Consider the following 26,244-nt stretch of genomic DNA (forward strand, 5'->3'; position numbering starts at 1 on the left):
GTGCTGTCCCCACGGCAGTAATCATCATCTCGTCGTCATCATCCTTGTTGCTACTGCTCACTACTGTGAATCCTCATAACAACCCATGATGCATATATTATTAATGTGTCTCTTTCATAGATGAGAAATCCAGGCCTTAGGCTAAGTGACTTGCCCCATATCACAGATCTAGGATGTAAGACTCAGTCTGTCAGGCTCCGAAGCCCGCACCTTTCCCACTCTCTCAGATTGCCTGTTTTACAGCAAAGGTGCCAAGAGGTTAAGTATTTAACAACTCTGTGGTCAAACAGGTAATAAGCTGCAGAGCTGGGTTTTAAGCCCTGGTCTTTTTGACTCCTGAGCTCTTTGCTTTATCTTCGTCTAATCCAGCCCAATAAGGCCATCCCGGCAACCAGAGTGTAGGGGTCTGTTAGGTAGAGGTGAACCAGCTGGTCTAGGTAATCTAGAAGGTTTGGCCTGGAGGTTCAGGGATTCTTTTGTAGTCACTTGGTCCCAACACATTTTTTCATACCTTTGGCACTGCACTTAACTATATTAAATTATAGGTCATAGTTCCCGTGCTTAATTTCAGCTATCTGCTCCTTAAATGCGGAAAGGCATCCTTTTTATCATCGTATTTCTAACACTCTGTAGAGTGCCTTGTGTACATAATATAAGCTTAATAAGAATGGATTAAATTGAAGTACCGTTCTAGAAAATTGGAAAGGCATTTATAATGTGTTTTTCAGGGAAAAAAATGCTAAAATTAGCCAGCCTATCTAATCATTTACCCATAATAGGTTAAGAATATGAGCACCTTTTCTCACTTGCTTGGGATATACCTTCACTTACTGCTATGGAGCAGCAGTGAGTTCTACAACAGGGAAGAGGAAATGTCCCTATTTCCTTACACTTTTAGCACAGTTCTCCCTGAGTGGACTGGCAGAGCGCTTCGTTCCTTCAACTCGGTCGCTCAATGTCTACACAGCCTTAGGTGCTGGATTGTTGAGTTTGGTCACTTCATCAATTGATTGGCTTTGTCTGACTTTGTTTTTCAGGTGATTACAGGTGCTTTACAATGCCTGATCTGGATCTTGAGGTTCCCCCTGCCTTCCACAGAAACAAAAGCGGAACAGCTAATGAAACACCTTTTCCTTCTGCTGAAGGACTATGCAAAACTCGGGGCTGCCAGGGGCCAGAATTTCCACCTGGTGGTAAATTGTTTCAAGGTGAGGTGTTTTCACTTGCACTTAGAAAAAGCCAGGACCAGGATTAACATCAAAGTTACTTTTCCTCATCATCTTTTGTGGTCGTGGTCAAAATTTCTTCCAAATTAATTTGCTAAGGCCAGAGTGTTGGTATCCTGTGTGAAAAAACATTGCTGTTGTGTTGAGTCCTTATCATTCCACTGTATACTGATTTGTGGGATGTCCTGGCTGTTAACCTCACTGTTATAACTTGCAGTGTGTGACCATACTTGTGAAGAAAGTGAAGTCTTACCAGATAACTGAAAAGCAGCTTCAAGTTCTACTAGCATATGCTGAGGAGGACATTTATGATATGACAAGACAAGCCACCGCATTTGGTCTTCTGAAGGTATGGTGTCACCAGAATGTTGGATTGTGCAGTGAATGAGCCTCATGTCAGATATTTAGAATAACATGGAACATAGTGTTCTGACTAGCTGTAGATAATTCTGAAATTAATTTATAAAGATTATTATGATTTGATTGATTAATTATAAGCTAACATATCTGCTTATTAAAATGTTTGAACATGAGCTCTATATTAAACTTCCAGAGAATTCTGTACAAATACATGTAGTCTGCTTGTATGTATCATAAAATTGACCATTTTAACCATTTTTAAGTTTATGTTCTTTTTCTTGTGGAGATACTTTCATTATGTTTGAAAACTGCCTGTGACTGCTTTTAACATCAGGTCAGCTTAGTAAACAACAGGCCATCTTCAGTAAAACATGAAATAAGTATGTCTTTTCCTTTTGTATTTTAGGCCATTTTATCAAGAAAGTTGTTGGTTCCAGAAATCGATGATGTCATGCGCAAAGTGTCCAAGCTGGCAATTTCTGCACAAAACGAACCTGTCAGAGTCCAGTGCAGACAGGTTTGTAGAGAGAGCTTATTCCCATGGCAAGGGTTGGGCCCTGCCTTCTCTGTTTGGTTTTTAGGTAGAGAGATGTCAACACTGAATTCTGAAGACTTTGTGTCATACTGTTGCTTTATTCTAAGACTCAGGAGCCCATTCACATACCAAGTGTAAGGCCATTTTTCAGTATAAAAAACATTTTTAATATAGCCCATATGTGGCACGTTTCAGATGGATGAAGAAATACATTTTCCTTCTGCAGCATGATAACCTGCAGCAAAGATTTCCATCCAGTGGTCCAGTCATTGACCACTTAATGTGTATCACTGGGTACCTGGTATTTCTGGAAGAGTGGTTAACAAAATTTTTATAGTCCCTGTCTATCCTATAGCAGAGATGCGCAAAGCAGAAATCCCACAAGTAGTTATTTAATTACAGACATCCTAGGTGCCAGGAGGAAGAAAGTACTGTTGTATTTCATCACTTACAAGACACACCATTACTTACATACCTCAAAGGAAGGAAGAAAAACTATGACAGTGGTAAGATGGCATCAATTGTAAGACATCCCAATTTCAGATATGTTAAAATGTGGAAAACTGTGCTTCTTAAAATTGACAAAGTATGGAAGAGCATATGATAAGAGCACATGACATGGTGGAGGACCACCCTAAAGTAATAGTGGGGGAATGCTTTCCTGAGGATTGGCATATAAGCAAAGTTTGGAGGAAGAATAAGTCTTAGCCTTGCAGGCTAAGGAAGATAAGCCTTAAAGTGGGTAAGAGCTTAGCTTGTTGAAGGTGAATGACAGGGGAGGGGGCCAGATCAGGCAAGACCTTGTGGTCTTGTTAAAGATTTAGGGCTTTGTTCTAAGAATAACAAAGAGCCAGTGAAATCAGTAGACAGAGGAGTGACACTAGCAGATTTGTGTTCATACATTTGTCCTTGTGAGTGCATATCAACCCGGGAAATGGAAGGGTCTGAATTGGAAATATGAACTCGAAGTTAAAGGAGGGCTTGGGCTGCAGAGGCCATCTTTAGGAAAAGTTAACTCATTTAGGAAGAAGGAGGGCCAGCTGCTATTTATTAAGCACTAGCTGCATGCCCAGCACTTTACATACATGACTTCTATTTGTAACTATCCTTCGAAAGAAACAGTACCACCATTTTATGGTTGGGGAAAAACAGGCCTTGGTAAGTTAAATGATGTGCTTAGTTCTCACAGTTTATTAATAAAGGAAGCTGAATAATACAGTAGTTTGCAAGCAGAGCCTTTGGATGCAGATGGGCTAGGCATGGGATTCTGGCAGTGTCACCTGAGCAAGTTGCTTACCTTCTTTGCCAACTCCATTCTCTTCATCTGTAAAATGGGATCATATTACCTACTTCCTAAGGAAGTAATGAAAACCAACCAAGAAACACTTAATCCAGTGCTTAACACAAAGAAGTGATTTAGTAAATGCAAAAGTTAGTAGTATTATCTCTATTATTGTTATTATTTCAGGGGAAATACAGGGTTGAACCACAGTCCATACTCAGTTCACCACAGCCTCCTATCAGAGAGATGAGCTGCCAGTGTGTGAGCTGAGATTTAGAGCCCTAAACAGCCATGCTAATGGTGGGCCAGGACTTGACGCTTAATCAGGCAAGACCTGAGGAAGTGAAGTGGGAGGAGAGAGGAGGGGCACAGTTATTGACTCAAGAGGTGGACTTCACCTAACTGATCACCCTTCTGAAAGGTCTTTGTAGCCTACCAGTGTGTCCCAGAAAGCAGCTTAGGAAAGAGGAATCCTGGAGGGACAGGATCCAAATAATCTCTTGTGTGACTTCTGTTCCTAGGTTTTTCTGAAATATATTCTTGACTATCCCCTGGGTGACAAATTGCGACCAAACTTGGAATTCATGCTCGCTCAACTGAAGTAAGTTGAAGCCATAAACTACACAGGGCAGTGGGGTAGGTTCTTCTCTCCTTTTAATGTGTGGACTGTCTTGAAAAGAACAAAGCTGAAATGTAATGGCACATCCTTTGAGGATGCTGTCCTATGAATCACTGACTTGATTGTCAAGCACTGTGCATGGCTTCATATAGCAGGTCTGCAAGCTGCTTTTCAGTTCACTCTGACCTTCGATTGTCATTAGAGTCCACTTAGGAGAACAGTAAAAATCTAACAAAATTACATTTACAACTGCATAGTAGCATGGTAAGTACATGCATTAAGACACCTTGAGACAACATTTTAAATTCTTAAAAATAATTATTGGTAAATTTTAAAGTTACTAACAAGTCCTTCTAATGTTCTTACCCTAGTTATGAACATGAGACCGGGAGAGAGTCCGCCTTGGAAATGATCGCTTATCTCTTTGACACATTCCCTCAGGTACCGTGAATCACAAAGACAAACTCTGTGTTTGTTAACAAGCTGTGGCTCCGGGAGCCCAGGGTCCTCTGTTTGTAGGACATCTGTGAGAATTCCAGTCTGAGTGTGCTCATAAGTGTCTATTTTCTTTCAGGGACTGCTCCACGAGAACTGTGGAATGTTCTTTATTCCTCTTTGTCTGATGATGGTGAACGATGACTCTGCCATGTGTAAAAAGATGGCATCCATGGCAATCAAATCCTTACTCAGTAAAATCAGCCTTGAGAAAAAAGATTGGCTCTTCGATATGGTTACCACCTGGTTTGGGGCAAAGAAGGTTAGGGTTGCTTTTAGTCATACTGCAAAGAAAAGTCTGAGCTTTTGGTGTTCATACTTTAAATAACAATACATATTATACATTGTTGAATTAGTTTTTCCCAAATAGCTTTATTGTTTTTACTTGATTATGTTAATAATATATTCTTACAGTAAAATTTCAGAAAATATAAGGAGTTACAGAGAGTAACAGAAATCACCTGTATTCCTACTACAAGGTCAATGTCACCCAGTTACTCTACATGAATGTATTATAATTTACTTAACCAATCCCCATTGATGAATATCTTTGTTTCCAATTTTGCTTATACAATTTATAGGATGTAACTTTTGCCGATAATTATAACCACTTGCTGACTCTACCCTCATCATCACTGGCCCATCTTTGTGCAATATAAACAACTCATGTCATAACTTAATATTGGCTTTAAGTATTAAAATCAGAATGGGGTTGGGGGGCTGAAACTTCTTCCTTTTTTTTTTTAATTTAAAAATGAGAAAAAATGTATTATTCAGTGGACACCACTTTTTTTAATGTTGTTCTGGGTGGTGACGATTTCTCTATATTTTTCATGTTAGCCACCAAAAATCCACATTCTGTTGACTTCTGGTATCATAAAGAACTACTGAGGACAGAGTCATGCCCACCTTCATTTTACAGTTTTGGAAACAGCTTCCCAGGTTGTGCTGATATTGTCTTGTGATGGTTTTATTTTCGGTAGAGCTTAAATAGACAGCTAGCTGCCCTGATCTGTGGCTTGTTTGTGGAAAGTGAAGGAGTCACTTTTGAGAGAAGACTTGGAACTGTTCTCCGTGTGATTGAAAAGGAAATTGATCCTGAAAACTTTACAAATGTAAGTTATTTGCTAGGGAGTAAAACTTGCTTGTTTTAATAGTTTTACTTGAGGTGGTATAGCTAATAGATTAAATATTATTTGAGTTCAAAAATTTTTTTATTAATAAAAGCAAGAACTCAGTGTAGTTCTATCTTCTTTTTAAAATGAAGATTAAAGTAAGTTATCTTCCATAGTATACGACGATCAAAGTTTCTTAAGCCCCCCAGGAGACAGCAATGTCTGGAGGCATTTTTGGTTGTCACAACTGGAGGGTAGAGGGATGCTACTGTCATCTAGTGGGTAGAGGCCAGGAATGTTGCTAAACATCCTCTAGTGCACAGGGTAGCCTGCCAAAGCAAAGAACTATTTGACCCAAAATGTCAGCAGTGTTTAGGTTGAGAAACCCTGGTATAGATGTACATCCTGGAGTAAAAATGTCCATCAAATACTTTGAAATTATTGTCTTAATTGATTTAACATCCCTCCTAATTTTAGATCATGGAAGAGACTGAAGAAAAAGCTGCAGATCGCCTTCTGTTTAGTTTTCTTACCCTGATAACTAAACTCATCAAGGGATGTAATATTATTCAGCTTATCAAGCCCTCTGAGACTCTGAGTAAAATCTGGAGTAAGTATTTCCTTTTTATTTAAATCTAAAAATAAACACTTTAGAAATATATAATGTCAGGGGAAAAGTCCATGAGAAAAAGATTTAAAAGGCCCTTGCAGATTGATTACAGTGAAAATATTTTTTTCTGGGGGAAAAAACAAACAAATAATATACGCATGTATATATGTATCCTCATAAACAATATATTTCATTTATAAATAAGAATATTAATTATGGAGGAGTAAAAGAAGGGAAAAAATTTCCCAAAGTCCTCCTTGCTACTTGATTATTTGTTATACATTTCCATCCAGTCTTCCTTTTGACAAATAACCATAGGTTTTTTTTTTTTGAGGTTGCATAATTCCATATAAACTTTTATATCCTGTTTATACCTAAGTAGGCATATTATAGTACTGTAACATACTTAATAGATATCCTTTTAAATGGCTATAAATAATCCATAGTATAAATGTGCCATAATTTACTAAACCATTTCACTTCTGTGGGAATATTTAAGTTATATATTATTTAAATGAAATAAAATAAAATGAAATAAAATTCATTTCTTTAAATGAAAAATAAGATCCTGGAATTTTTAATTTAGCATTTTAGTTTTGATTAATCAGTAGGAAATAGACATTGCAATGAATGTTTTAAATACCCACTTGTTTTAAGAGAACTCATATGATTTTATGAGAAATAATCCAGTTACTAAGTTACTATATGGCCTACTCTGGTATGGCTCCACTGAGATAAGTACAAAGGTTCATATAGAAAAAAAAGTAAAACCATCTTCATGAAATAAAGCAGCAGAGACTAAAACTCAGATATGAGATGGCTCATTTAGAATTTCAGTCTGTTACCACAAGGTTTTTCTACTGTACGTTTCAAGTGTGGTATGTGGAGAATGGCCCTGTAGCATAAGAGTATGATCTTAATGGCTCATCCTTAAGATAGTTTAAGGGGTCATGTTTAAGGATATGAGCTCTGGGGCCAGATTAAATTGGGGCCCAGTCTTGGTTCTGCCTGTTACATCTTGGCACGTTACTTAGCTCCCTCTGGAACTATAAAGTGGGAATGACAGTTCCAACCTCACAGAACTGTTGTGAGGTCTAAATCAGGTAATATGTGTAACACGTTTAGCCTATGCCTGGCACATAGAACATCTCAGTAAATGATACCTTTCCAGTCAGCTACTTGGAGCCACTGATTTCAATAGTTATGAGAAAAGAATATGTACGCATGTATATATTTACCTTAATTTTAGTTTAGAAATTGTAGTTGTTAATGCTACCTTATCTCCTTGAGTCTTCAGCTAGTTCTTATGAAACTGGTCTGTTTTCAGGCTGACTCGAAGCTCTGTCTTATCATTTACCATGGTAGAATTGGTTCTCTAGTAGCTTCCAGTCTCCCCACATCACTTCCGGGAAGCAGGGGCTATTTTGTTCATCTTTGATTCCTAAATCCAAGCACATAATAGATACTCAAGAAATGCCTGAATTAGTCACGCTCACCACCACAGAGTCAGGAAAACCTTGACGTCGCTGAGGATGTGCTTTGGCTCCCTTAGGTCACGTGCACTCTCATCTGAGACATCCGCACAACTGGGTTTGGCTCACCGCAGCCCAGATTTTTGGATTGCTCTTTGCCTCTTGCCAACCGGAGGAACTTATCAGAAAACGGAATGTCAAAAAAACTAAAAAGAAACTCTCAGAACCTGTAGCAGTCAGCTTCCTAACAAGTGACCTTGACCAAAAGGTAAGTTTTCTCTAAGACTCTTTCCTTCCCTCATCTACATGAGATGTTCATTCTGGTTCCTGTAACTGTCTTGGGGTTGGCCTTGGGATAAACTCTTACAGTCAACAACTTGATGCACGTGTGGATCCATAGGAGTGTTAGTAACTAGAGAGGGGTCACCCTAAAGGCCAAGATTTTTCAAAGATAATTTTTAGACCATTGGTCTAGTCAGACTTCTGATTTGCTTATTTAGCATATTTATCTTCCATTATATATTTAAGTTCTTTATCAATACTGGCAAATAAGATACTGTCTGTCCTGCCTCCATAACCTTGTTGATGACTTAATGAGATCATGTCCTGAAAATGTTAGGTAGGGACCGTGTGTTATCTGTCTCCGATTTCATAGGGGCTAGCACAACGCCTGGCTTATAGTGGGATCTCCATAAACATGGAATGAGCAGAGAGTGGAAGGGAAGAAAACGGGGTTGGGGGGGGGAAGTATTTGAATGTTGTAAAGTTGTCTGCCAATAATCTAAAGGATTATGATCTATATCTCCCCATGTCCTGGAGCTAAAATTCTTATGGCAAATAGAAGGGAACATTTACACAATTTCTGGTCATGAACCTTCCCTCTCCAGATCGACACAGGTGGTCATTCAGAGCAAAATCTCCTACCTTAGTTGTATCATTATAGTTACTTGGAGTTTTTAAAAACAGTCAGAAATACCCTGCACTGTGTCTGCCAATGTCCATTTTCTTTTCACAGATGAAAAGTATCTCCCTAGCCTCTTGCCATCAGTTGCACTCCAAATTCTTGGATCAGTCTCTAGGAGAGCAGGTAAGTATTGTAATCCTCCCAGTTAAATACAAGGGACCTGTTCTACCAACAGTATAGGAATAAGCTTATGTTTGGTTTTTGGTTTGGTTTGGTTTTCCCTAGTTAAAGCTTGGGGAATTAAATGAAATATAAACAAACACTTAAATACCTGTTCAGTTAGGCACATGTATCTCATTGACTCTGGTGTCCATACCGGGATTACTCCTGGCTCCGTTTAAAATTCCCAATAAAGATGATGCAGTGGGAGGCTGGCTGTTTATCTTTTTCATCTTCAGTTTTAACATACCTACTCCATGTTGCAACTGAAGCTTTGAAGGACAATGATTGATGTTGGGGTTTTTTTTAATTAATTAATTAATTTTTATTTATTTATTTTATTTTTGGCTGCGTTGGGTCTTCTTGCTCTGCGCGGGCTTTCTCTAGTTGAGGCGAGCGGGGGCTACTCTTCGTTGTGGTGCACGGGCTTCTCATTGTGGTGTCTTGTCTTTGTTGCAGAGCACAGGCTCTAGGCACATGGGCTCAGTAGTTGTGGCACGCGGGCTCTAGAGCACAGGCTCAGTAGTTGTGGCTCATGAGATTAGTTGCTCCGCGGCATGTGGGATCTTCCCGGACCAGGGCTCGAACCCATGTCCCCTGCATTGGCAGGGGGGTTCTTAACCACTGCGCCGCCAGGGAAGTCCCTGATTGATTGTTTTTATATTAAACTGTAATATTGAATTTCCTTCCCTTATCCCTGGAAGCGAAAGAGAAAGCAGTAATGTTCATGCTACAGTGTGGTCTGAGAATTGTCTGTCCTTAACAGAAGGCAGATAAATGATTCCATCACTAAAAAGCTTTATGTAGTTTCATATAAAATTTAATTCTAAGTAAAATATGGAGAAGAAAGCATTTGTAAATATGCAGTAAATGTGAATTGCTTTTGAATAGTTGGTCTACTGCTCCATTTTACTTTTTCCTCTTGATAGAGCAGTTGGGCTGGTAGATGATGAAGTGACATGGATGTGGTATCTAGATATAAGCAAAGCACTTGACCACGTCTCTTGTGAGCCATTATGAACAACGGAGCAATGTAGATTAAGGGACGGGGCACTAGAAACTAGGTGAATGTTGTATCTGAAGAGTGATCTCAGGTGGCATGCCATGAACATTGATAGTTCTCTCACTTTTTTAAATGGCAGGGTTGGGGAGGGAATGGATAACAAAGTGAGGCCAAAGAAATCATGCCAGGGTGGACAGTGGGTGGGGTCTTACACAATATGGTTTTAATAGAGGATGACAAACCATACAAACTCGGGACAGGTAGGAAGAGATTTACTAGTACCAGCCCAGGTTGAAAGAAATTATGGATTTTACTTTACCTTAATCTTAGAGTGAGTTAACAGTGTGAAGTGGCTGCCACAAGGAGAAAAGGCCTCCAAATCTGGTACTGTCCTCATGCAGGCCCAGCTTCCAGAAGGAAATGATAATCTTGGCATTAACTCTTGATGGCCAGGCTAGCCTTGGACAGTGTGTGGTATTCTGAGTACCACATTTGGGGGAACTTTGGGTACACAGCTCCTCTAGCAGAGTTGCCAGGATAGTGAAGGAAATCAAATTCAACTTGGTTTCCTCCTTCACATAACGGGTGTGAAATACCCACGTCAGATTTCATGGATGTTGCAGAGTTAGCACTCAATAAATGGGTCCATTATTATAAGACTAAAAAATCACCCCTGGGCAACTGGACCAGATGGTATATGCGGGAAAGAGGAGCTCAGTGTTTAAGAACTTGGGCTGGAATTCTAAAGACCTTTGAATCCTGACTGACCACTCACTTTGTCTTTGGCTGAGATTTACCAACTCTGAGCCTTGGTTTTCTCTCCTGATAATAGTACCTAATAGGGATATTTTAAAGTTGAATTGGAACGCTGTATACAAGGCAACTAGTCAGTGCTCAGTAAATGGATCAGTAAAGGGAAACTCGGGCTTCCCTCGTGGCGTAGTGGTTGAGAGTCCGCCTGCCGATGCAGGGGACACGGGTTCGTGCCCCGGTCTGGGAAGATCCCACATGCCACAGAGCAGCTGGGCCCGTGAGCCATGGCCGCTGGGCCTGCACGTCCGGAGCCTGTGCTCCGCAACGGGAGAGGCCACAACAGTGAGAGGCCCACGTACCGCAAAAAAAATAAATAAATAAATAAATAATAAAGGGAAACTCTTATTTCAGTGAAGAATGGATGAAGGAATTTAATGGAATGAGGATCAGAGCTCTCTTGAAAAATGTAAATGGATGGTCCAGAATGAAATTATTTACTCAGTGGAACCTTAAAGAATAGAAGTAGGCCAAATGGATAAAAGTTACATGGAAATAGGTTTGGACACACTGTAAGGTAAACTGAAGAATAATCCAAAAAAAGGTTCGATCATCAGTTTAACAGTGCAATACCCAGTTTTCTGTTCTCTAATTGTAGGATAACTATTTTAGCTTCTGCAAAATCAGAATCCAATTCTTACCCTTCCCCTCTCCCCCTTTTTTTAAGGTTGTTAAGAATTTGTTGTTCGTAGCCAAAGTCTTACATTTACTGGAACCTGATTCTGGGGATAAGCAAGGTAACATAAAAGAAGACATGGAAGAACAGGAAGTTTTAGGTGATGGCATGGCCAGAGAGGACGTGGAAGAACACAAGGCATGTGCAGATGAGAAGGAAGAGCGGAGCGAGCCAGCCACACTGCTGTGGTTGATACGGAAGTTGTCCCGGATCTCAAAACTGGAAGCTGCTTATTCACCTAGAAACCCGTTAAAGGTGCGATGCATGTGCAAAATGACTGAAAGTAGTCTTTTTTTTTTTTAAGTATTTTAATGGTTTTAGTTATCCTCCTAAGTCCCTAGGAACTTTTGAACCCGGAACTTTTGAACCCAGATCTGCAGCAATAACATCTGCCCCCAAAGAGACCTTGTTTTCTAAATTAACTCTGTGTAGCTGCAAGTATAAAAGAAAAATGATCTGTACTTTCAGAGAATATGCATCTTTAAGTTTCTCGGAGCTGTAGCAATGGATCTTGGAATAGACAAGGTGAAGCCGTACCTCCCAGTGATCATAGCTCCTTTGTTCCGAGAACTGAACAGCACCTATTCGGACCAGGGTAATTCTGCGGCCTCTCTTCTGAATACTTGCATGTTAGGATTCCTGTCTTCTCTCCTGAATGCTTCCTTCTTCCTTTCTGTCCTCCCTCTCTGCCAGAGTTTAAGAAAGAAAACTTGCTAGGTATCAAGACAATTAATAGCAAGCAAATAAGGCATATTTGTGTTATTTTTGACTGTCTTCTCCTATATGCTTTCTTGTGTCTAAGAGTGAACGTTTCTCTCCTAAAAGATGATGTTTTACTCCTATGCATAGATTAAATATTCAAAGAAAAATAATTTGGGGTGGTTCTAAACCTCATAGCGCTGCGAAAAATAATGAACAAATGTCATTATATTCTCAAAAATTACAAGGCAAAAATATGAAATAGTTTTTAGTTCAAATATTTTAAATTTTCCAATTTTTTTTTTCTTGCCTGGTACATTTGGTACATTTCCCTTGCTGATCCTAAGTTACCTCTTTTGATATTAGGAAAAGTGGGAATTAGGGGTTGGAAAGAGAGGCAGTAAAGTGGATGTTAAGAATTTTAAAATAAAACAAAAATGAAGTGAATGTCAAAACAGAAGCTGTTTTAGTCCTACAGCCTGGAGAGAGAGTTTCCTTCTTAGAGGTCAGGTTGACTTTGGTTCTCAGCCAACATTTATTGAGCACCTAAATAAGGGTTCAGCGGTGGAAAAGGCCCAATCCTCATCTTCAAGAAACTTGCAATCTACAGTAGGTGTCATGAGCTTTCCTGAAGTTGAATGCAGAAATCCTGGACTATTTGCATTTGGGAGAGAGGAGGCAGGGAAGGGTGGGAGAATATGGCTTTTTGTCAGCTTCTCAAAGGAGTCTTTGATCCAAAAAAAAGAGGTTACAGCCAGAGCCAAGCTTCTATGACCCGGGAATTAGAGAAACACAATTACCTTTCTTTGCCCCCATCTGCACAGAGCTGAGCAGGTTAATAAAAGTAACCCAAAACATTTGTCAAGTTCTCAAATTACTTTGATGTCTTCTGAGCCGGGATTCCCTTGGGAAGTTGCTTCATGGTCTCTGATCTCTTGCTGCATCCTGGATGAGGTGTGGCTCAGAGTGCTGTGTCCAGCACTTCTGCTTGTTCTCCCATCTCAGAAACAAAGAGGCTAGTTTTAGATCAGTGTTTAATGTTGAAGTGATAAAGCCTCAAGAGTTTAAATTTTGCGTGTTGTTAATTTTGTACATATTCAAACGTGTCCTTTCCTACGTGTTTCTGATTATTATTGTGTGTGTGATTAGATCCTTCACTGAAGAATCTATCCCAGGAAATCATAGAATTACTGAAAAAGCTGGTTGGGCTCGAGAGCTTCTCCTTAGCCTTTGCCTCTGTACAGAAACAGGCTACTGAGAAAAGGGCACTCCGGAAAAAGAGGAAGGCTTTGGAGGTAGGCCTGCTCTTTGAAAACATGGCATGTTCATTAGGCTTAACTATTTTTAACCAGGGGTGTGTGCATGCATGTGTGTCGAACATACCCAGGGAGGAAAGAGGAATTGGATGTATTTGAGAAGTGGGACTTTATAACTGGGGCTCCAGATTTTCTTTAATGGGCATGTATTGCATTTGTGATGTTTAAGGTGAACAAAATGGTCCATTTCTGCATTTGATTTTTATTGGTTTAACATATACTTTAAAAGTAGTATAACATTTCTATTCTTTTTTCAAGTTTGTAACTAACCCTGATATCGCTGCCAAGAAAAAGCTGAAGAAACACAAAAATAAAAAGGAAGCAAAGAAGAGAAAGATCGAGTTCCTGCGTCCCGGCTATAAGGCCAAGAGACAAAAGAGCCACAGCCTGAAAGACTTAGCAATGGTGGAGTAAAGTGCTCCCTGTGCTAATACAGTGTCCCAACTTACCCCGAAACATGAACTTTCTAGTGTATCTGCTGGTCCAAAATCATAGGTTTTATTATTTAATTTAAACTTTGGCACAGGTTGTATATTATACAGTTTAATATAATTCATGCTTATTTTTAATTAAAATATTTCATACCACTACTGTATCTTCACTGTCTAAAAAGCATTTGACACTAATGATAAAGAGCTTAAAATGTATTTTTCTTTTTAAAAATACACATTAAAATAGCAAGACAACATGTAGAAGTTAGGAATAAATAAATCAAATGATTTGCAGTACCTTTATGGAGGAAATTATAAAACTTTATCAAAAGGCATTAAGAAAGATCTGCACAAATGGAGAATTATAGTCATGTTCATGAGTAGGAAGATTCAGTATCATAAGTTGCTAGTTCATCCCCAGTTGGATCCCACTGGGTAAATGCGTATCTGAGCAAAATCCCAAAGGAGTTCTTCATATTATCCCAACAAGCTGATTCTAAAATTTATATGGAAGATAGTAAATCGAGAATAGCCATGATGCTTTTAAAAGATAATAGGGTGAGGGGCTTGCCCTCTCAGATATGAAAAATAAGACCAAAAGTGCTGTCTGTGGAGGGACGATGTGATAAACTCTACTTCATTAAAATTAAGACCGTCTACTTACAAAAAAGATACAACTGGGACATAGTATGTACCATATACTGATAAAGGATTAGTAGCACCCAGGCTATATAATGAATACCTATGAATCAACAAAGATAATACAGTAGGAAAAGTGGCAAAAGAGAGAAATAGGCATTGCAGAGGAAATATAAATGGCCCTTAAACCTCAACGTTTAGCAAATATGGCTATATCAATATTACTTATGTACTGGTTAGTAAGTAGTCACTATCTTGAGACCCCCAAGTGCCACCCTGGCTATATGAGTCCCTAGACTCCATGTCTCCCTACACCAGAAATTAAAGGACTAATACCTGGACTAGTAGGGGTCCTCCTGCATCAGCTATGTCTAGTTGTTAAATATTTTTTTGAGTCACTCCTCCTGTATTTAGCCTCATTAATAATTAGGAAAATGCAGATTAACATCAGAATGAAATTCCATTTTGAACCCTTCAGACTTATAAAGCTGACAATACCAAACGTTGGCAGGCATGGTGGAGGAAAGGGCACTCATAAACCACTTTGGAAAACAATTTGGCATTATCTTGTTCAGCCGTATCTTTTGCCTCTCTATACACTTGATGTAGAAGCAATATTCTTTAGTGCCCAATATATTTGGGAGGGGGGAGAATCTATCCTACGCTTTACATTTTATTTAATTCTCATAGTCTTCCTGAGAGCTTCCTAAAACTCATTATTTTACAGATGAGGAATCTCATCTCGGATTAAATCATGTACGTAAGGGTGACACAGGTTATTGGTGGCAGTTAAGATTCAAACCCAGGATTAAAAGCCCATGCTCTTTGTAATTTGTAATTATGGGATTAGAAATATTATAGCATAAGGCATAGGAATCAAATGTTCAAACATTCATGAACTTCAGAATTTGTGTTTTGATGTAGTTTATATATCAAACAAGAGTTCTTATACTTCTAAGGTGTTTGCAATGTGCCAAAAGGATAAACATAGGGCATCTTGGAAGGCAGACTCAATTCTAAGTGATTTAAAGTGCATGTATTGCTTTTATAAAAATTTTTAAATCAGAAAACAAAAGTTAATACAAAAGCAAAAATCAGGAAGAATAAGTATCTCAAGTATATTGAGCACAGCTTTGTTTTAATCAGTAAATATTTATTGAGTGCCTAGTATGTGCCAAGTGCACCATACTAGATGCAAGGGATTCTAACAGTACATGATGTATGGTCCCTGCCCTCAAGGAGCTTACATTTCCACAATTTAAAGTGCATCTCAGGTATTCTGGTAATAGAATTCCACCTCAGTTTCTCATTTTTAAAAATTTAATCACATGACACAGCACAACTACCAACCAGAATTATAAAATAGAATGTTAGAGCTAAAAGAAAACTTTGACGCTATTTGTTCAAAAAGAAAAACCAAACAAACAACAACTGATGGAGTGTGGCCCTTTGTGCCTAGAACTCATGTGTTCTGATTTCAAGTTTGGTGGTTTTTTCATTTTCAGGCTTCTCACAAAACAATACTCGGTAGATTTTTATAAACGAGAACTTTCAAACTCACTGTAACATACCTGTACAGTTGTTTCCTGCTAGATAAGGACCTTATAATTCATACCATATTAAAATAAGTGTATGCTCTATTTATCCCATCCTATTCTTTGTGACAAACCAGAGGGATCAGGATCATCCAAGTGCTGGCCTTTGCTACCAGGGCTATACGTCAGGCAGCACTTGCCTGCCAGGGCCGCACCTCCACCGACTTCTACTTTCACAGTGTTCCTGAACCACTGGGGAGTATTTAGCCATTTGGGTACAAGCCCAGCACTAGATATGTGCCACTGACCAGACCCAAGTATAAACTGCAGATGTACTATTTCCTAGCTGACAAATATAAAAGCTTACTATTTGAACCATGAACATATTCTGAGGTGCCATAATGTGCCAAGCCCCATACTGGATGCTAGGGATACAAACATGAAAAAGACAGTCTGCCCATCAGGAGTGCCTTGGAAGCTATGAAACAATGTTAGTTATATGCTCAGTTAGTAATATTAGGTGCGCTGGGAACACCTGTCCCGGGAAGAAGGTCTCCAAAAGATTTCCAAGAAATCAAATTAGGAATGGGTGCTACAGAATAAGAAAAGTCCCACAGATTAGAAAAGAAAGTCACATTCATGTGAGCTGAATGACCACTAGCTTTCCTGAGACCTGAGGGGCACAATGGTATTAAGTTCTCTTTACTGGCATCTAATTTTTTAAATGCTGCTTATCCAACTTAAAAAATGAAAAAATTGCTCCCAATTTTAGTAATTACTAAGGACTCTTATTTACTTCTGTCATACTGTAGACTGGGTTGTTTGAAAAGTTCCTTTAAAAAGTCCCTTAGAATATAATTGTTTTTGACAGCCTAGCAGCAGTAAGCCTAATTTTTAAAGGAATACTTAATTTCTCCCTGTAGAATCAATAAGATTTTGACTTTTCACCAATCAAATTTACATGTTCAATTATAGGTAGATAAAAGGAATCAAAGGCAGCAAAAACATCTTTTACAATGCTTCTTAAAATATTTTAAAAATTTCCTTTCATGTGAAATTTTCTTTAATGTGTTGTGAATTCCAACAAATATAACCATTTTGGATTGTTTTTACTACCTCTACTAGTAAGGACAAATAAATGTATAGACATTATTTTGATTGTAATGTGTCTACTTCAATTAGCTTAATTTTATATAAGGAGTTAAGCTGTGTTGTCAATGTTGGCATTTTCAGGAATTTATGGTATAGTTTATGGGACAAGCTTCTGACCCTGTGAAGTCTCACTTTAAGCCCTCTTCCCACTTCCCTAGCAGGTGACACTGGTCAAGCCAGTCTGTCAGAATTTTGGGTCCATGTCCATAAAAATGATGATGTAAAAATGATGTCCTAGCTACCTCACAGGGTTCCTGTACAAACTGACTAGGAAGGCCCAAATGTGTAAAAATTTTCCAACAACCATAAATACTATAAAATGATAATTACAGATAAGTCAGTGAAGATAGCCACCAAAATAATTACTTCAACTTCATGCCTATAACCAAAAGCTTTTAAATGAAACAGCTTAAAGTGGTCATTAAGCAAATGAAGACTATAATTAACCCACGCTAGGTTCCTAGCCTACTCTATTGAGCCTAATCTTTGGAAAAACTTAATTCATTTTAGGGGGAAAAAAATCTGAGTTAAGATATTTTTTAGTGTTAATACAAACAAGCTGCAACCACTAATTTAAAATCGGAGGGCTTTTTCCTCAATAAGCGTACATTCTTTAATAGGACTGTATCTGAATAAGAATTCCATACAAATAGAATATATACCTTAACACAAGATAACAAGGAAGGAATATTTCACATTATACAGAACACACATTTAGTTGATTCAATCACGATGAGTTACCCTTCCAACCAAATACTTATTTTTAATACTTATTACAAATGTTGCAGTCAGTTTGGTATATGCTGACAATCATACAGTTTTAACATTTAGTAGTGTAAAGCACACTTGAACTGTTTGCACAGCAATATGTGATGTGGTCTTCGTTTCAAAGGAGCAGAAGTGACTGAATTACTGTCTGCTCTTTAATGTTTCAACTAACCTGTGAAGAGAAAATGAACAGTTTCATAAGATTAACTTCAAACTTTCAGGTATAGATCATTTATTATATAAATTTTATGCTGGAGGTGGATTCCAAAGCACTTTAAATGATGAAGGCTAAGACACTTATATTAAAAGAATGAGGTTATGGACTCAATTTCCATGAGGGTCTTTTAGCTTTCACTTTCTCTATGCTTTGAATGAATAATCAAAAAAGACCAGGGACTTCCCTGGTGGGGCAGTGGTTAAGAATGTGCCTGCCAGTGCAGGGGACACGGGTTCAATCCCTGGTCCGGGAAGATCCCCCATGCCACAGAGCAACTAAGCCCGTGAGCCACAACTACTGAGCCTGTGCTCTAGAGCCCACACGCAGCAACGACTGACCTCACGTGCCGCAACTACTGAGCCCGCGTGCTGCAACTACTGAAGCCCATGCGCCTAGAGCCTGTGCTCCACGGGAAGCCACTGCAAATGAGAAGCCCATACACTACAACAAACAGTAGCCCCCGCTCGCCACAACTAGAGAAAGCCCGTGGGCAGCAACGAAGACACAATGCAGCCAAAAATAAATAAATAAATTTTAAAATAATAAATAAATAATCAAAAAACACCAGATATATACTTTCCAGGCTGCTACTACTACAGCCAGGCCAGATGTGGATTAATTCAGAGATGAAAACTAGTCTCAGTCTTCAAGGAGATGACAATTTAATGAGCAGATGCACAAACCAACTACAAGACAGTGTAACAAGTACTATTATATCACTGAACTGTGACAAAGACCTCTGTGTGTGGTAAGGCAGTGGGCATGAAGTTACGTCAGGGAAGGCTCTTGAGAAACACAGAGCCTTAACCTAAGTCCTGAAGGATAAGGAATTGGAGGGTGCGGTGAGGTAGGGGGAAAAGCTAGAAATACAGCAGAGAGCTGGCTTATCTAACTATAATTAGAAGGTGTGGTTGAAATAAAAGCAGACGTACATGAAGACCAGTGGAAGAAAAGGGTGGAGGAACAATAAGATAAACCGATAAATAATCTGAATTTCATCCTTAAGACCAAAGGGAAATCACACATGTATGTGCACAGCTGCATGTCACACAAATGCACAAACGGCTCCTGGAGACATACTTACCATTCCATTGCCTCATCAAGGCCAGTGCCTTTGGTTGCTGAAGTTTTGAATATTTGCCATTTTCGGTCCTTCAAGGCAGGTAACCCAAGTGAATTTGCCATCTCCGAGGGAGTCATGGCCTGTTCCATGTCCTGCTTATTTGCAAACACCACTAAAATGGCTTTTCTCAGCTCTTCTTCCTAAATAACATAGAAAAGGTTTGATTTCTTCTAATCAATTTGCTCCCTTGAGTTTAGGAAGAAATGCCAAAAAAAATCTATTATTTTAAAAGCATATTTCCTAATTATTAATATATAATGTTCATTATAAATTATTTGAAATTATAGAGAAGTATGAAGAAAAGAAACTTCACCCATAATCCTATCTCCTAAACATGATCACTGTTTAACATTTTGGGTATTTTCTACTGCTTTGTAATTCAGATACTTATAGTTTATTTAGTATATACATACATTTAAGATCACATTTAAATACAGTTCCATACCCTGCTTTAAAAAATAAACTAAACAATAAATTGTGGATGTTTTTCCAAACTATCAAAAAAAATTTTTTTTAATTAATTTATTTTATTTATTTATTTTTGGCTGCACTGGGGCTTCATTGCTGTGCGCGGCCTTTCTCTAGTTGTAGCGAGCAGGGGCTACTCTTCATTGTGGTGCCCAGGCTTCTCATTGTTTCTCTTGTTGTGGAGCATGGGCCCCAGGCACACAGGCTTCAGTAGTTGTGGCACGCGGGCTCAGTAGTTGTGGCTCACAGGCTGTAGAGCGCAGGCTCAGTATTTGTAGTGCATGGGCTTAGTTGCTCCGCAGCATGTGGGATCTTCCCCGACCAGGGCTTGAACCCATGTCCCCTACATTAGCAGGCAGATTCTTAACCACTGCGCCACCAGGGAAGTCCCTCAAAGATTTTTTTAAAACATTAATGGTTATACTCTACACTAAGAATTCATGCACCATAAACTATATAACTGTTTTCCAGTATTAGATTCTTCCTAGATTCTTTTCACTCGACTATTAGAGAAACCAAAGTGACAGAATCATAATACAGAAATCTTTGTATAAATCTCTATTTCCTTAACACAATTCTCTAAAAATGGAATCAAAGTATGAAATTTTTTTCAGGTTCTTGTTACATGTATTAATAAATTGCTGTCCAGAGAGGCTGTAACAACTTCAACTCCACGAACAGTGTATGACAGTGCCCATCTCCAATGCAGCTTTGGTAGAACTGAAACTATATATTTTTCCAAACATAGCATTTCATGATATGCTTATTTATTATTAGGGTATTAAAAATACAAATGTTGGACTTCCCTGGTGGCGCAGTGGTAGAGAGTCCACCTGCCGATGCAGGGGACATGGGTTTGTGCCCCGGTCTGGGAAGATCCCACATGCCGCGGAGCAACTGGGCCCGTGAGCCGTGGCTGCTGAGCCTGCACGTCCGGAGCCTGTGCTCCGCAACGGGAGAGGCCACAGCAGTGAGAGGCCCGCGTACCGCAAAAAAAAAAAAAATGTTATTAGCAATAAATTCTTCTCCTATAAATTGTAGGTTCATGCCTTTTGCTCACTTTTCTATTGATTTGCAAAAGGTATTGATACGATTAAGATCACTAATCCTTAGTCACTGGCTGTAAAACTGTGTCTTGGTTCCCCATTTTACCCTAACTTGTATTGTTTGGCATCTGAGCTTTGTGGATTTTTTGTTTGTTTGTATAATATTAATATAATTAAATCTATCTTTTCTTTTGTAATTCCTTCCAATTCTTGGATTTAGGACCTTCTCAATCCAGAAATTTTAAACATATTCCCTTATAATGACTTCCATTTTACATAATTCTTTACTCCATTTAGAATTTTTGTGTACAAAAGTAAAACAAATTGATTTTGTGTAAGTTTTAATATAATAGTCCTGACTCATATTCCACATGTACTTTATATCACTAATACATAAATATTAATTGATTGCATCAATTAAAAGTTACTTCCTAAAGAATGAATACAATTTTTAGTTCTTTCTCCATAAGATTATACAAGTCAAATCCTAATACCACAAATAACCTAACAACAATCCAGTACAATTTGAGAATTGTGAACTTAAGTTAATCCATTTCTTTTATGCCATACTTTATATGATAAAAATCTATTATAACATGTGAATTACATCTAAATCAAGCTTTTATTTTAAAAATCTGTTATACCCAAGGCAATTAACCAGTCCCTTAATACTCCTTACACTTTGAATTTGGTCTAAGAAGCTCTTATGATAAATATGATGCTACGTTGTAAAAAAAAAAATTTGGCAAAACTTTAAAACTTTAGGTCTGCAATTTATAACTCAGAAGCTACTAAGAAGTTAGTTGTCCAAGAACTCTATTCTAGCATTCTAAGAATGCTTCTAACTAGGTAATCAAGTGGCCTAGAACTTATATTTAAACATTCAATGATCGGATAATTCAGAATCATAGTTTTGGTGGGAAAAGGAAACCTATGCATCTAATTTTCTCAAGCAAAGGCAATTTCATTATTAATTAATTAGTACATTTGAGAAGCTTATTTAACAAATGGAGATATTAAAAACTTTTAGTTGATTAATTAATGCATCCTCTGAATTCAGTCAGTTAGCCAATAAATTATCTTACAAACCTCAGTGAATATAATGTATTGAGTTCTTACTTAACAGCTATACACTGTTCCACACATCAGGGGTACAGGGTAAACTCAAAGAACTTTACACTTTTGGGTGGGAGGCATATATAAGTAAACAAACATGTTTAAAATAATGGAAAGAAATGGTAAGTGGTTACAAAGAATAAAGTAGGATAAAGGGTTAGAAGATAGCTGAGACCCCCTCTCTGAGGAAGAAACATGTGAGATAAAACATGTCAAGAAGGTAGCCACACAAAGACTTGGGGAAAGAGCATTCCAAGCAGGAGGAGCAAGTGCAAAACCCTAAGCCAGGTGTCAGCTACGCAAGCTCGGTGTGAAAAGAACAGAAAAATCAGTGTGACTGAGGCACTGTAAACACAGGGAAAAGTAAAGAATGTGAAAGCTGGGAGAGGCAAACAGGGGCCAGAATTGTGCCAGAAATCCAGGAAGATATATTTCTCTGAACTTTACATTTCTAAAGCAAACAAATATACTTTCTTACTATTTACATATTTATACTATTTATATAATAAATAAGTCTGCTTCCATAAGCTAATTTATACAACTGGAATAAAGACATTTTAAAACAATCACTTCATAGGGGTGACTTAGAATAGTAACTTCAGTTTAGAAAGAGTTTAGCTCAGAACTTCCTGGAAATCAAGGAATCTAGTGTAAAGGAAGTTACAAGACTGGAGTTTTTTTTGTCTCCAACTCTCTCCCCAACAGTATTTTTGGAATAGAAAGTAATTTGCACAAAAGAAAATGATACTGAAGGCATAGGGGGAAAAGACCCCTGTTTTCCTTTTAATTATTCCTGCAAATGACAATAAACAATAAAAACAGCAAGCAAATATAAATGATTTACCCACATTTTAATAAAGTTTTCTTACCTCCAACATGGCAACTAACTCTGATTTGGAAATGCCAATTCGGTCTCGGTCACAACTGTCTACTACATAAATGACTGCATCTGTGTTTGAATAATAACATCTCCAGTATGGCCTGAAGAAAATTCAGAAAGGGAGAATATATTATTATTTGAAAGAAGAAGAAACTGGTATGTTAATTCATATGCTAGGACTTGGCAATGATGGGGGGGGTGTATTACTTGCCAATCCTTCCCCATCCATGTCAGAATCAATGCCATAATGATTCATTGTTTCTGATGGACATATATCATATCCCTCAGATGGGATGGGGTGGAAAGAATATTGAGAAACATAAATCACAGGACCAAGGAGCTTCAGAATGAGTTCAGACTTTAGGCTGAGAGAATATATTTATAATCTATAAAATCACTAAATGTACCGATAAAAAAAGTTCCACACAGACCTGATCGTTACATCTTAACTAGAAACTCCTTAAGAGGAATGAGTTCTTTTAAAAAAATTTTTAATATGATTTTATGTAACAGACATTAAACTGATCACTGAAGACACGAAGTAGAAATGGCTAAAGTAAGAAATTGACTCAAATGTGGTTCAAGAAATAAAATGAGTTACAGGGCAGCAGGATGTCTGGGGAATACACTACTGATCTTTTAAGATGGTAAGTACCCTAGTGAGTGAGCACTGACAGTCACTAAACATTCACAGTTGCCATGTCAAGCACAGAATGCTGGGCAGGAGACTTGAATTCCAGAGGGCATCTATGTTCACATTAGTCCTAAATGGTGGGCCCAAAAGGTATTTTTAGGAAATCCAAAACAGTCTGTCACAGAGGAAGGGACTGACAAGAATTAACTAGAGGACCCTTTTTATTTAAAAACTACTGAAGTAATTAGGTCTTGAGATTTTCATGAAAAGATTTTTCATTGAAGTGATATCTGAAAAACTGGCTTCCTTAGATTTTAATTCTTTAGTTAAAATCTTTAATTCTCAGATTTTAATTGAGAGAATAAGGCCGTTTTACCTCATTTTAAACTAGGTGTCTCCTATTAAATTACAAAAGAAGACATATTTTGGTTTACTCCTGTAACCCTAAAAGAGCCAATAAAGAAAGATTCAATACCACAAAATGATCTGGCCTTTGCACCATACCTGATACTTGTCTGTCCTCCTAAATCCCAGACTTGGAATTTTAGGTTCTTGTATGTTACTGTCTCAACATTAAATCCAATGGCTGGAAAAGAAATCAAAATAGCAGTATATGTAGACTAATACATTCTGTCTTCAAAGTATCCAATCTGAGTTTCAGCAATTAATAGTAATTGCTGAATCACATTGTTAGTTCAAATATTATCCCATTTAAGATAAGACAGTATGCTGTGCTACACACGCACACATACGCACACCAATTAGCAAGATCAACACCACTTTCAGGGTATATAAGAACCCCCAGCTACCTCTGCAATTATATAATTCTTAGCTCAATGGAAACCCTATTATGTTAAACTCCCTTCAAAATACAGTACTGGCATACAAAAGTGTTCAGAAAGTTATATTTAGAAAGGACAGTTGTATTACAAAAAAATGGAATTTTGGTAGGTTGCAAATAAACAGGGAACAAAACCAAGAAAGCCTAGATAGACTCAAAACTTCAGTAGGTAAGGGCACAGCAATGGCTGTATACCTCTTTATGGAAGCTGAGTTCTCTAAGGTTGGCAATCTCACAGACCCTCTGAAGACTTCCTCAAGAGCTCATCTGTAATAAGGTCATAGCTAGATGGTCAAAGGGGAGGAGTCCCATCCCTTTTCCCTGCCATCCTTCTTAGCTGGAGCTCTCGCATCACATGCCTAAGGCAAGATATTACTATTTTCCATTGAAAGGAATCTGAAGGAGGTGGAAAGGCTACTGAAAAAAACTTGGGAGCTACATATACAAATATTACTAAGATTTCACAAACTTAAAAAAAAAATCAAAGTAAAAAAATGACTTAACAGCTATAACTGGACAATTAATTTTTTAGATTTAAGTTTATACTGGTAAATGATGATTATGAGTATATGGCAAGTATAAAAAAATTACTATAGCAAACCTGAGTGAAAAACTAAAACGCGAGTTCATGATGTCTCCCTTAGAATTAAGTAGCAGGGTAATCACTGTCTTCAACCTCAGTTAGGAATGTTGTTTATTTGCAAAGGACAAGGGCGTGGTATGAACCACATTTGCTGAAATGCAATCCACTGGGCTATGTGTATTGCAGGGGCCACGATGACTCAACTGTAGCAGATTGAGTTGGGTGATTTTGAAAAGCAAAAACCAAGGAAACTGAAATTTACTGAAGGTGGCATAAAGAAGTAACAGATGACACAGGGTTTGAAAAGTTCTTCTTTCATAAAAGCTACACTTTTTTTTAATCTGGAAATTTAAATAGTACTAAATTTAGAAATACCTTGAGTGACAGAGTAACTTTAAAGGCATAATTTAAATATTCTTGAGCAAACTCTACAAACTATTAGTTTAAATGTACTAATCTTACTAATCTAAGTAAATTCAGGGCAACAAATGAAAATAGCATAAGTAACAGAACAGTCTTATTATGTAGTAAATTAAGACTGTTGGAGAATATTCTTCTAGGATATTAATTGATTTAAAGTCAAGGTGTTTCTTTTCTTGATATTTTTAAGTACCAGATTCAACACTCAGTCTCTTCAACTCAGATCTTTAAAAATAATCAATAGAATTACTAAAGAGAAACTAATCTTAATCAAATAGTAACAAATACAGAAAAAAACCCACTTCACATGTAATAATATCACTTCATATCTATATAATTCTTTACACAGGTTTACAAAGTATTTTATATACTAGATTTATTTTCCCCTCAAAGCCAATGTATATTTATTATCTTCATTTTATCAACAAAGATACTGGCTCTCAATGAGATTAGGTGGCTTAACTCTACCCAACTTTTAAAACAACCCTAAACAGCAGAACCCAGCCATGCACAGGGGTTCATAAATTACACCAAATTTTCTGTAAATTTATGAAAAAAAGTGTTATAAATATTATGCTCATAGTAGAAGTTTACGAACCTTATCAATTACATTATATATTTATTCAGAAATAAAGTTATGTTTGATGGAAAGAGAAAGCCCCTATTATTAGTTTATCATACCAACACTTACTAGGAATAGTAGTAACGACTTCTCCAACCTGTAATCTGTACAAAATTGTAGTTTTTCCTGCTCCATCTAATCCCAAAATTAAAATCCTCATTTCCCGGGTTCCAAACAGACTGGAAAAAATGCTTGAGAAAAAGCCACCTTAAAAAATAATAAAGATGTATTTCAATATCATTTCATGAACTAGGTCCACAAAACATTTAATCTTACCCTTTGAAAGCTACAGCAAATTAAATAATACTGTAATATTTTCTTCGATTCATAGGTGCATATTTTTGCTTCCAATGAAATACATTATTCAACATCAAACTAGTAATTACTGATTGTTACCATGTCCTGGATACAGTGTCAGGCAGGCACAG

The 26,244-nt window shown here is 37.7% G+C and overlaps 2 protein-coding genes across 3 annotated transcripts in view; one reads left to right on the plus strand and one right to left on the minus strand.

Annotated features, from left to right (window-relative positions):
• UTP20 (UTP20 small subunit processome component) overlaps window positions 1-13,928 on the plus strand; it is a gene marked incomplete at its 5' end in the record, with an annotated part of 91,156 nt that extends 77,228 nt beyond the window's left edge. For both annotated transcript variants that reach the window (XM_079715022.1, XM_079715023.1), the window contains 14 exons: window positions 1,038-1,208; window positions 1,444-1,575; window positions 1,993-2,103; window positions 3,925-4,004; window positions 4,394-4,463; window positions 4,597-4,779; window positions 5,501-5,632; window positions 6,110-6,242; window positions 7,795-7,982; window positions 8,730-8,801; window positions 11,318-11,581; window positions 11,795-11,921; window positions 13,175-13,320; window positions 13,600-13,928. In XM_079715022.1, the coding sequence (XP_079571148.1) occupies window positions 1,038-1,208; window positions 1,444-1,575; window positions 1,993-2,103; window positions 3,925-4,004; window positions 4,394-4,463; window positions 4,597-4,779; window positions 5,501-5,632; window positions 6,110-6,242; window positions 7,795-7,982; window positions 8,730-8,801; window positions 11,318-11,581; window positions 11,795-11,921; window positions 13,175-13,320; window positions 13,600-13,755 (1,965 nt within the window). In that variant the 3' untranslated portion in view covers window positions 13,756-13,928. The remainder of the gene's footprint in view (window positions 1-1,037; window positions 1,209-1,443; window positions 1,576-1,992; window positions 2,104-3,924; window positions 4,005-4,393; window positions 4,464-4,596; window positions 4,780-5,500; window positions 5,633-6,109; window positions 6,243-7,794; window positions 7,983-8,729; window positions 8,802-11,317; window positions 11,582-11,794; window positions 11,922-13,174; window positions 13,321-13,599) is intronic.
• Window positions 13,929-17,676: 3,748 nt separating this feature from the next.
• Window positions 17,677-25,976, minus strand: ARL1 (ARF like GTPase 1; the record flags this gene model as incomplete). Its single annotated transcript, XM_079715848.1, has 5 exons — window positions 17,677-18,038; window positions 19,168-19,346; window positions 22,706-22,817; window positions 23,855-23,936; window positions 25,886-25,976. 5 exons carry the CDS (start codon window positions 25,974-25,976, stop codon window positions 18,008-18,010), a joined length of 495 nt encoding a protein of 164 aa, XP_079571974.1. The 3' UTR covers window positions 17,677-18,007.
• Window positions 25,977-26,244: the final 268 nt, after the last annotated feature.

This window comes from Hyperoodon ampullatus (genome assembly GCF_949752795.1).
Source record: "Hyperoodon ampullatus genome assembly, chromosome: 11".
Lineage (NCBI taxonomy): Eukaryota > Metazoa > Chordata > Mammalia > Artiodactyla > Ziphiidae > Hyperoodon > Hyperoodon ampullatus.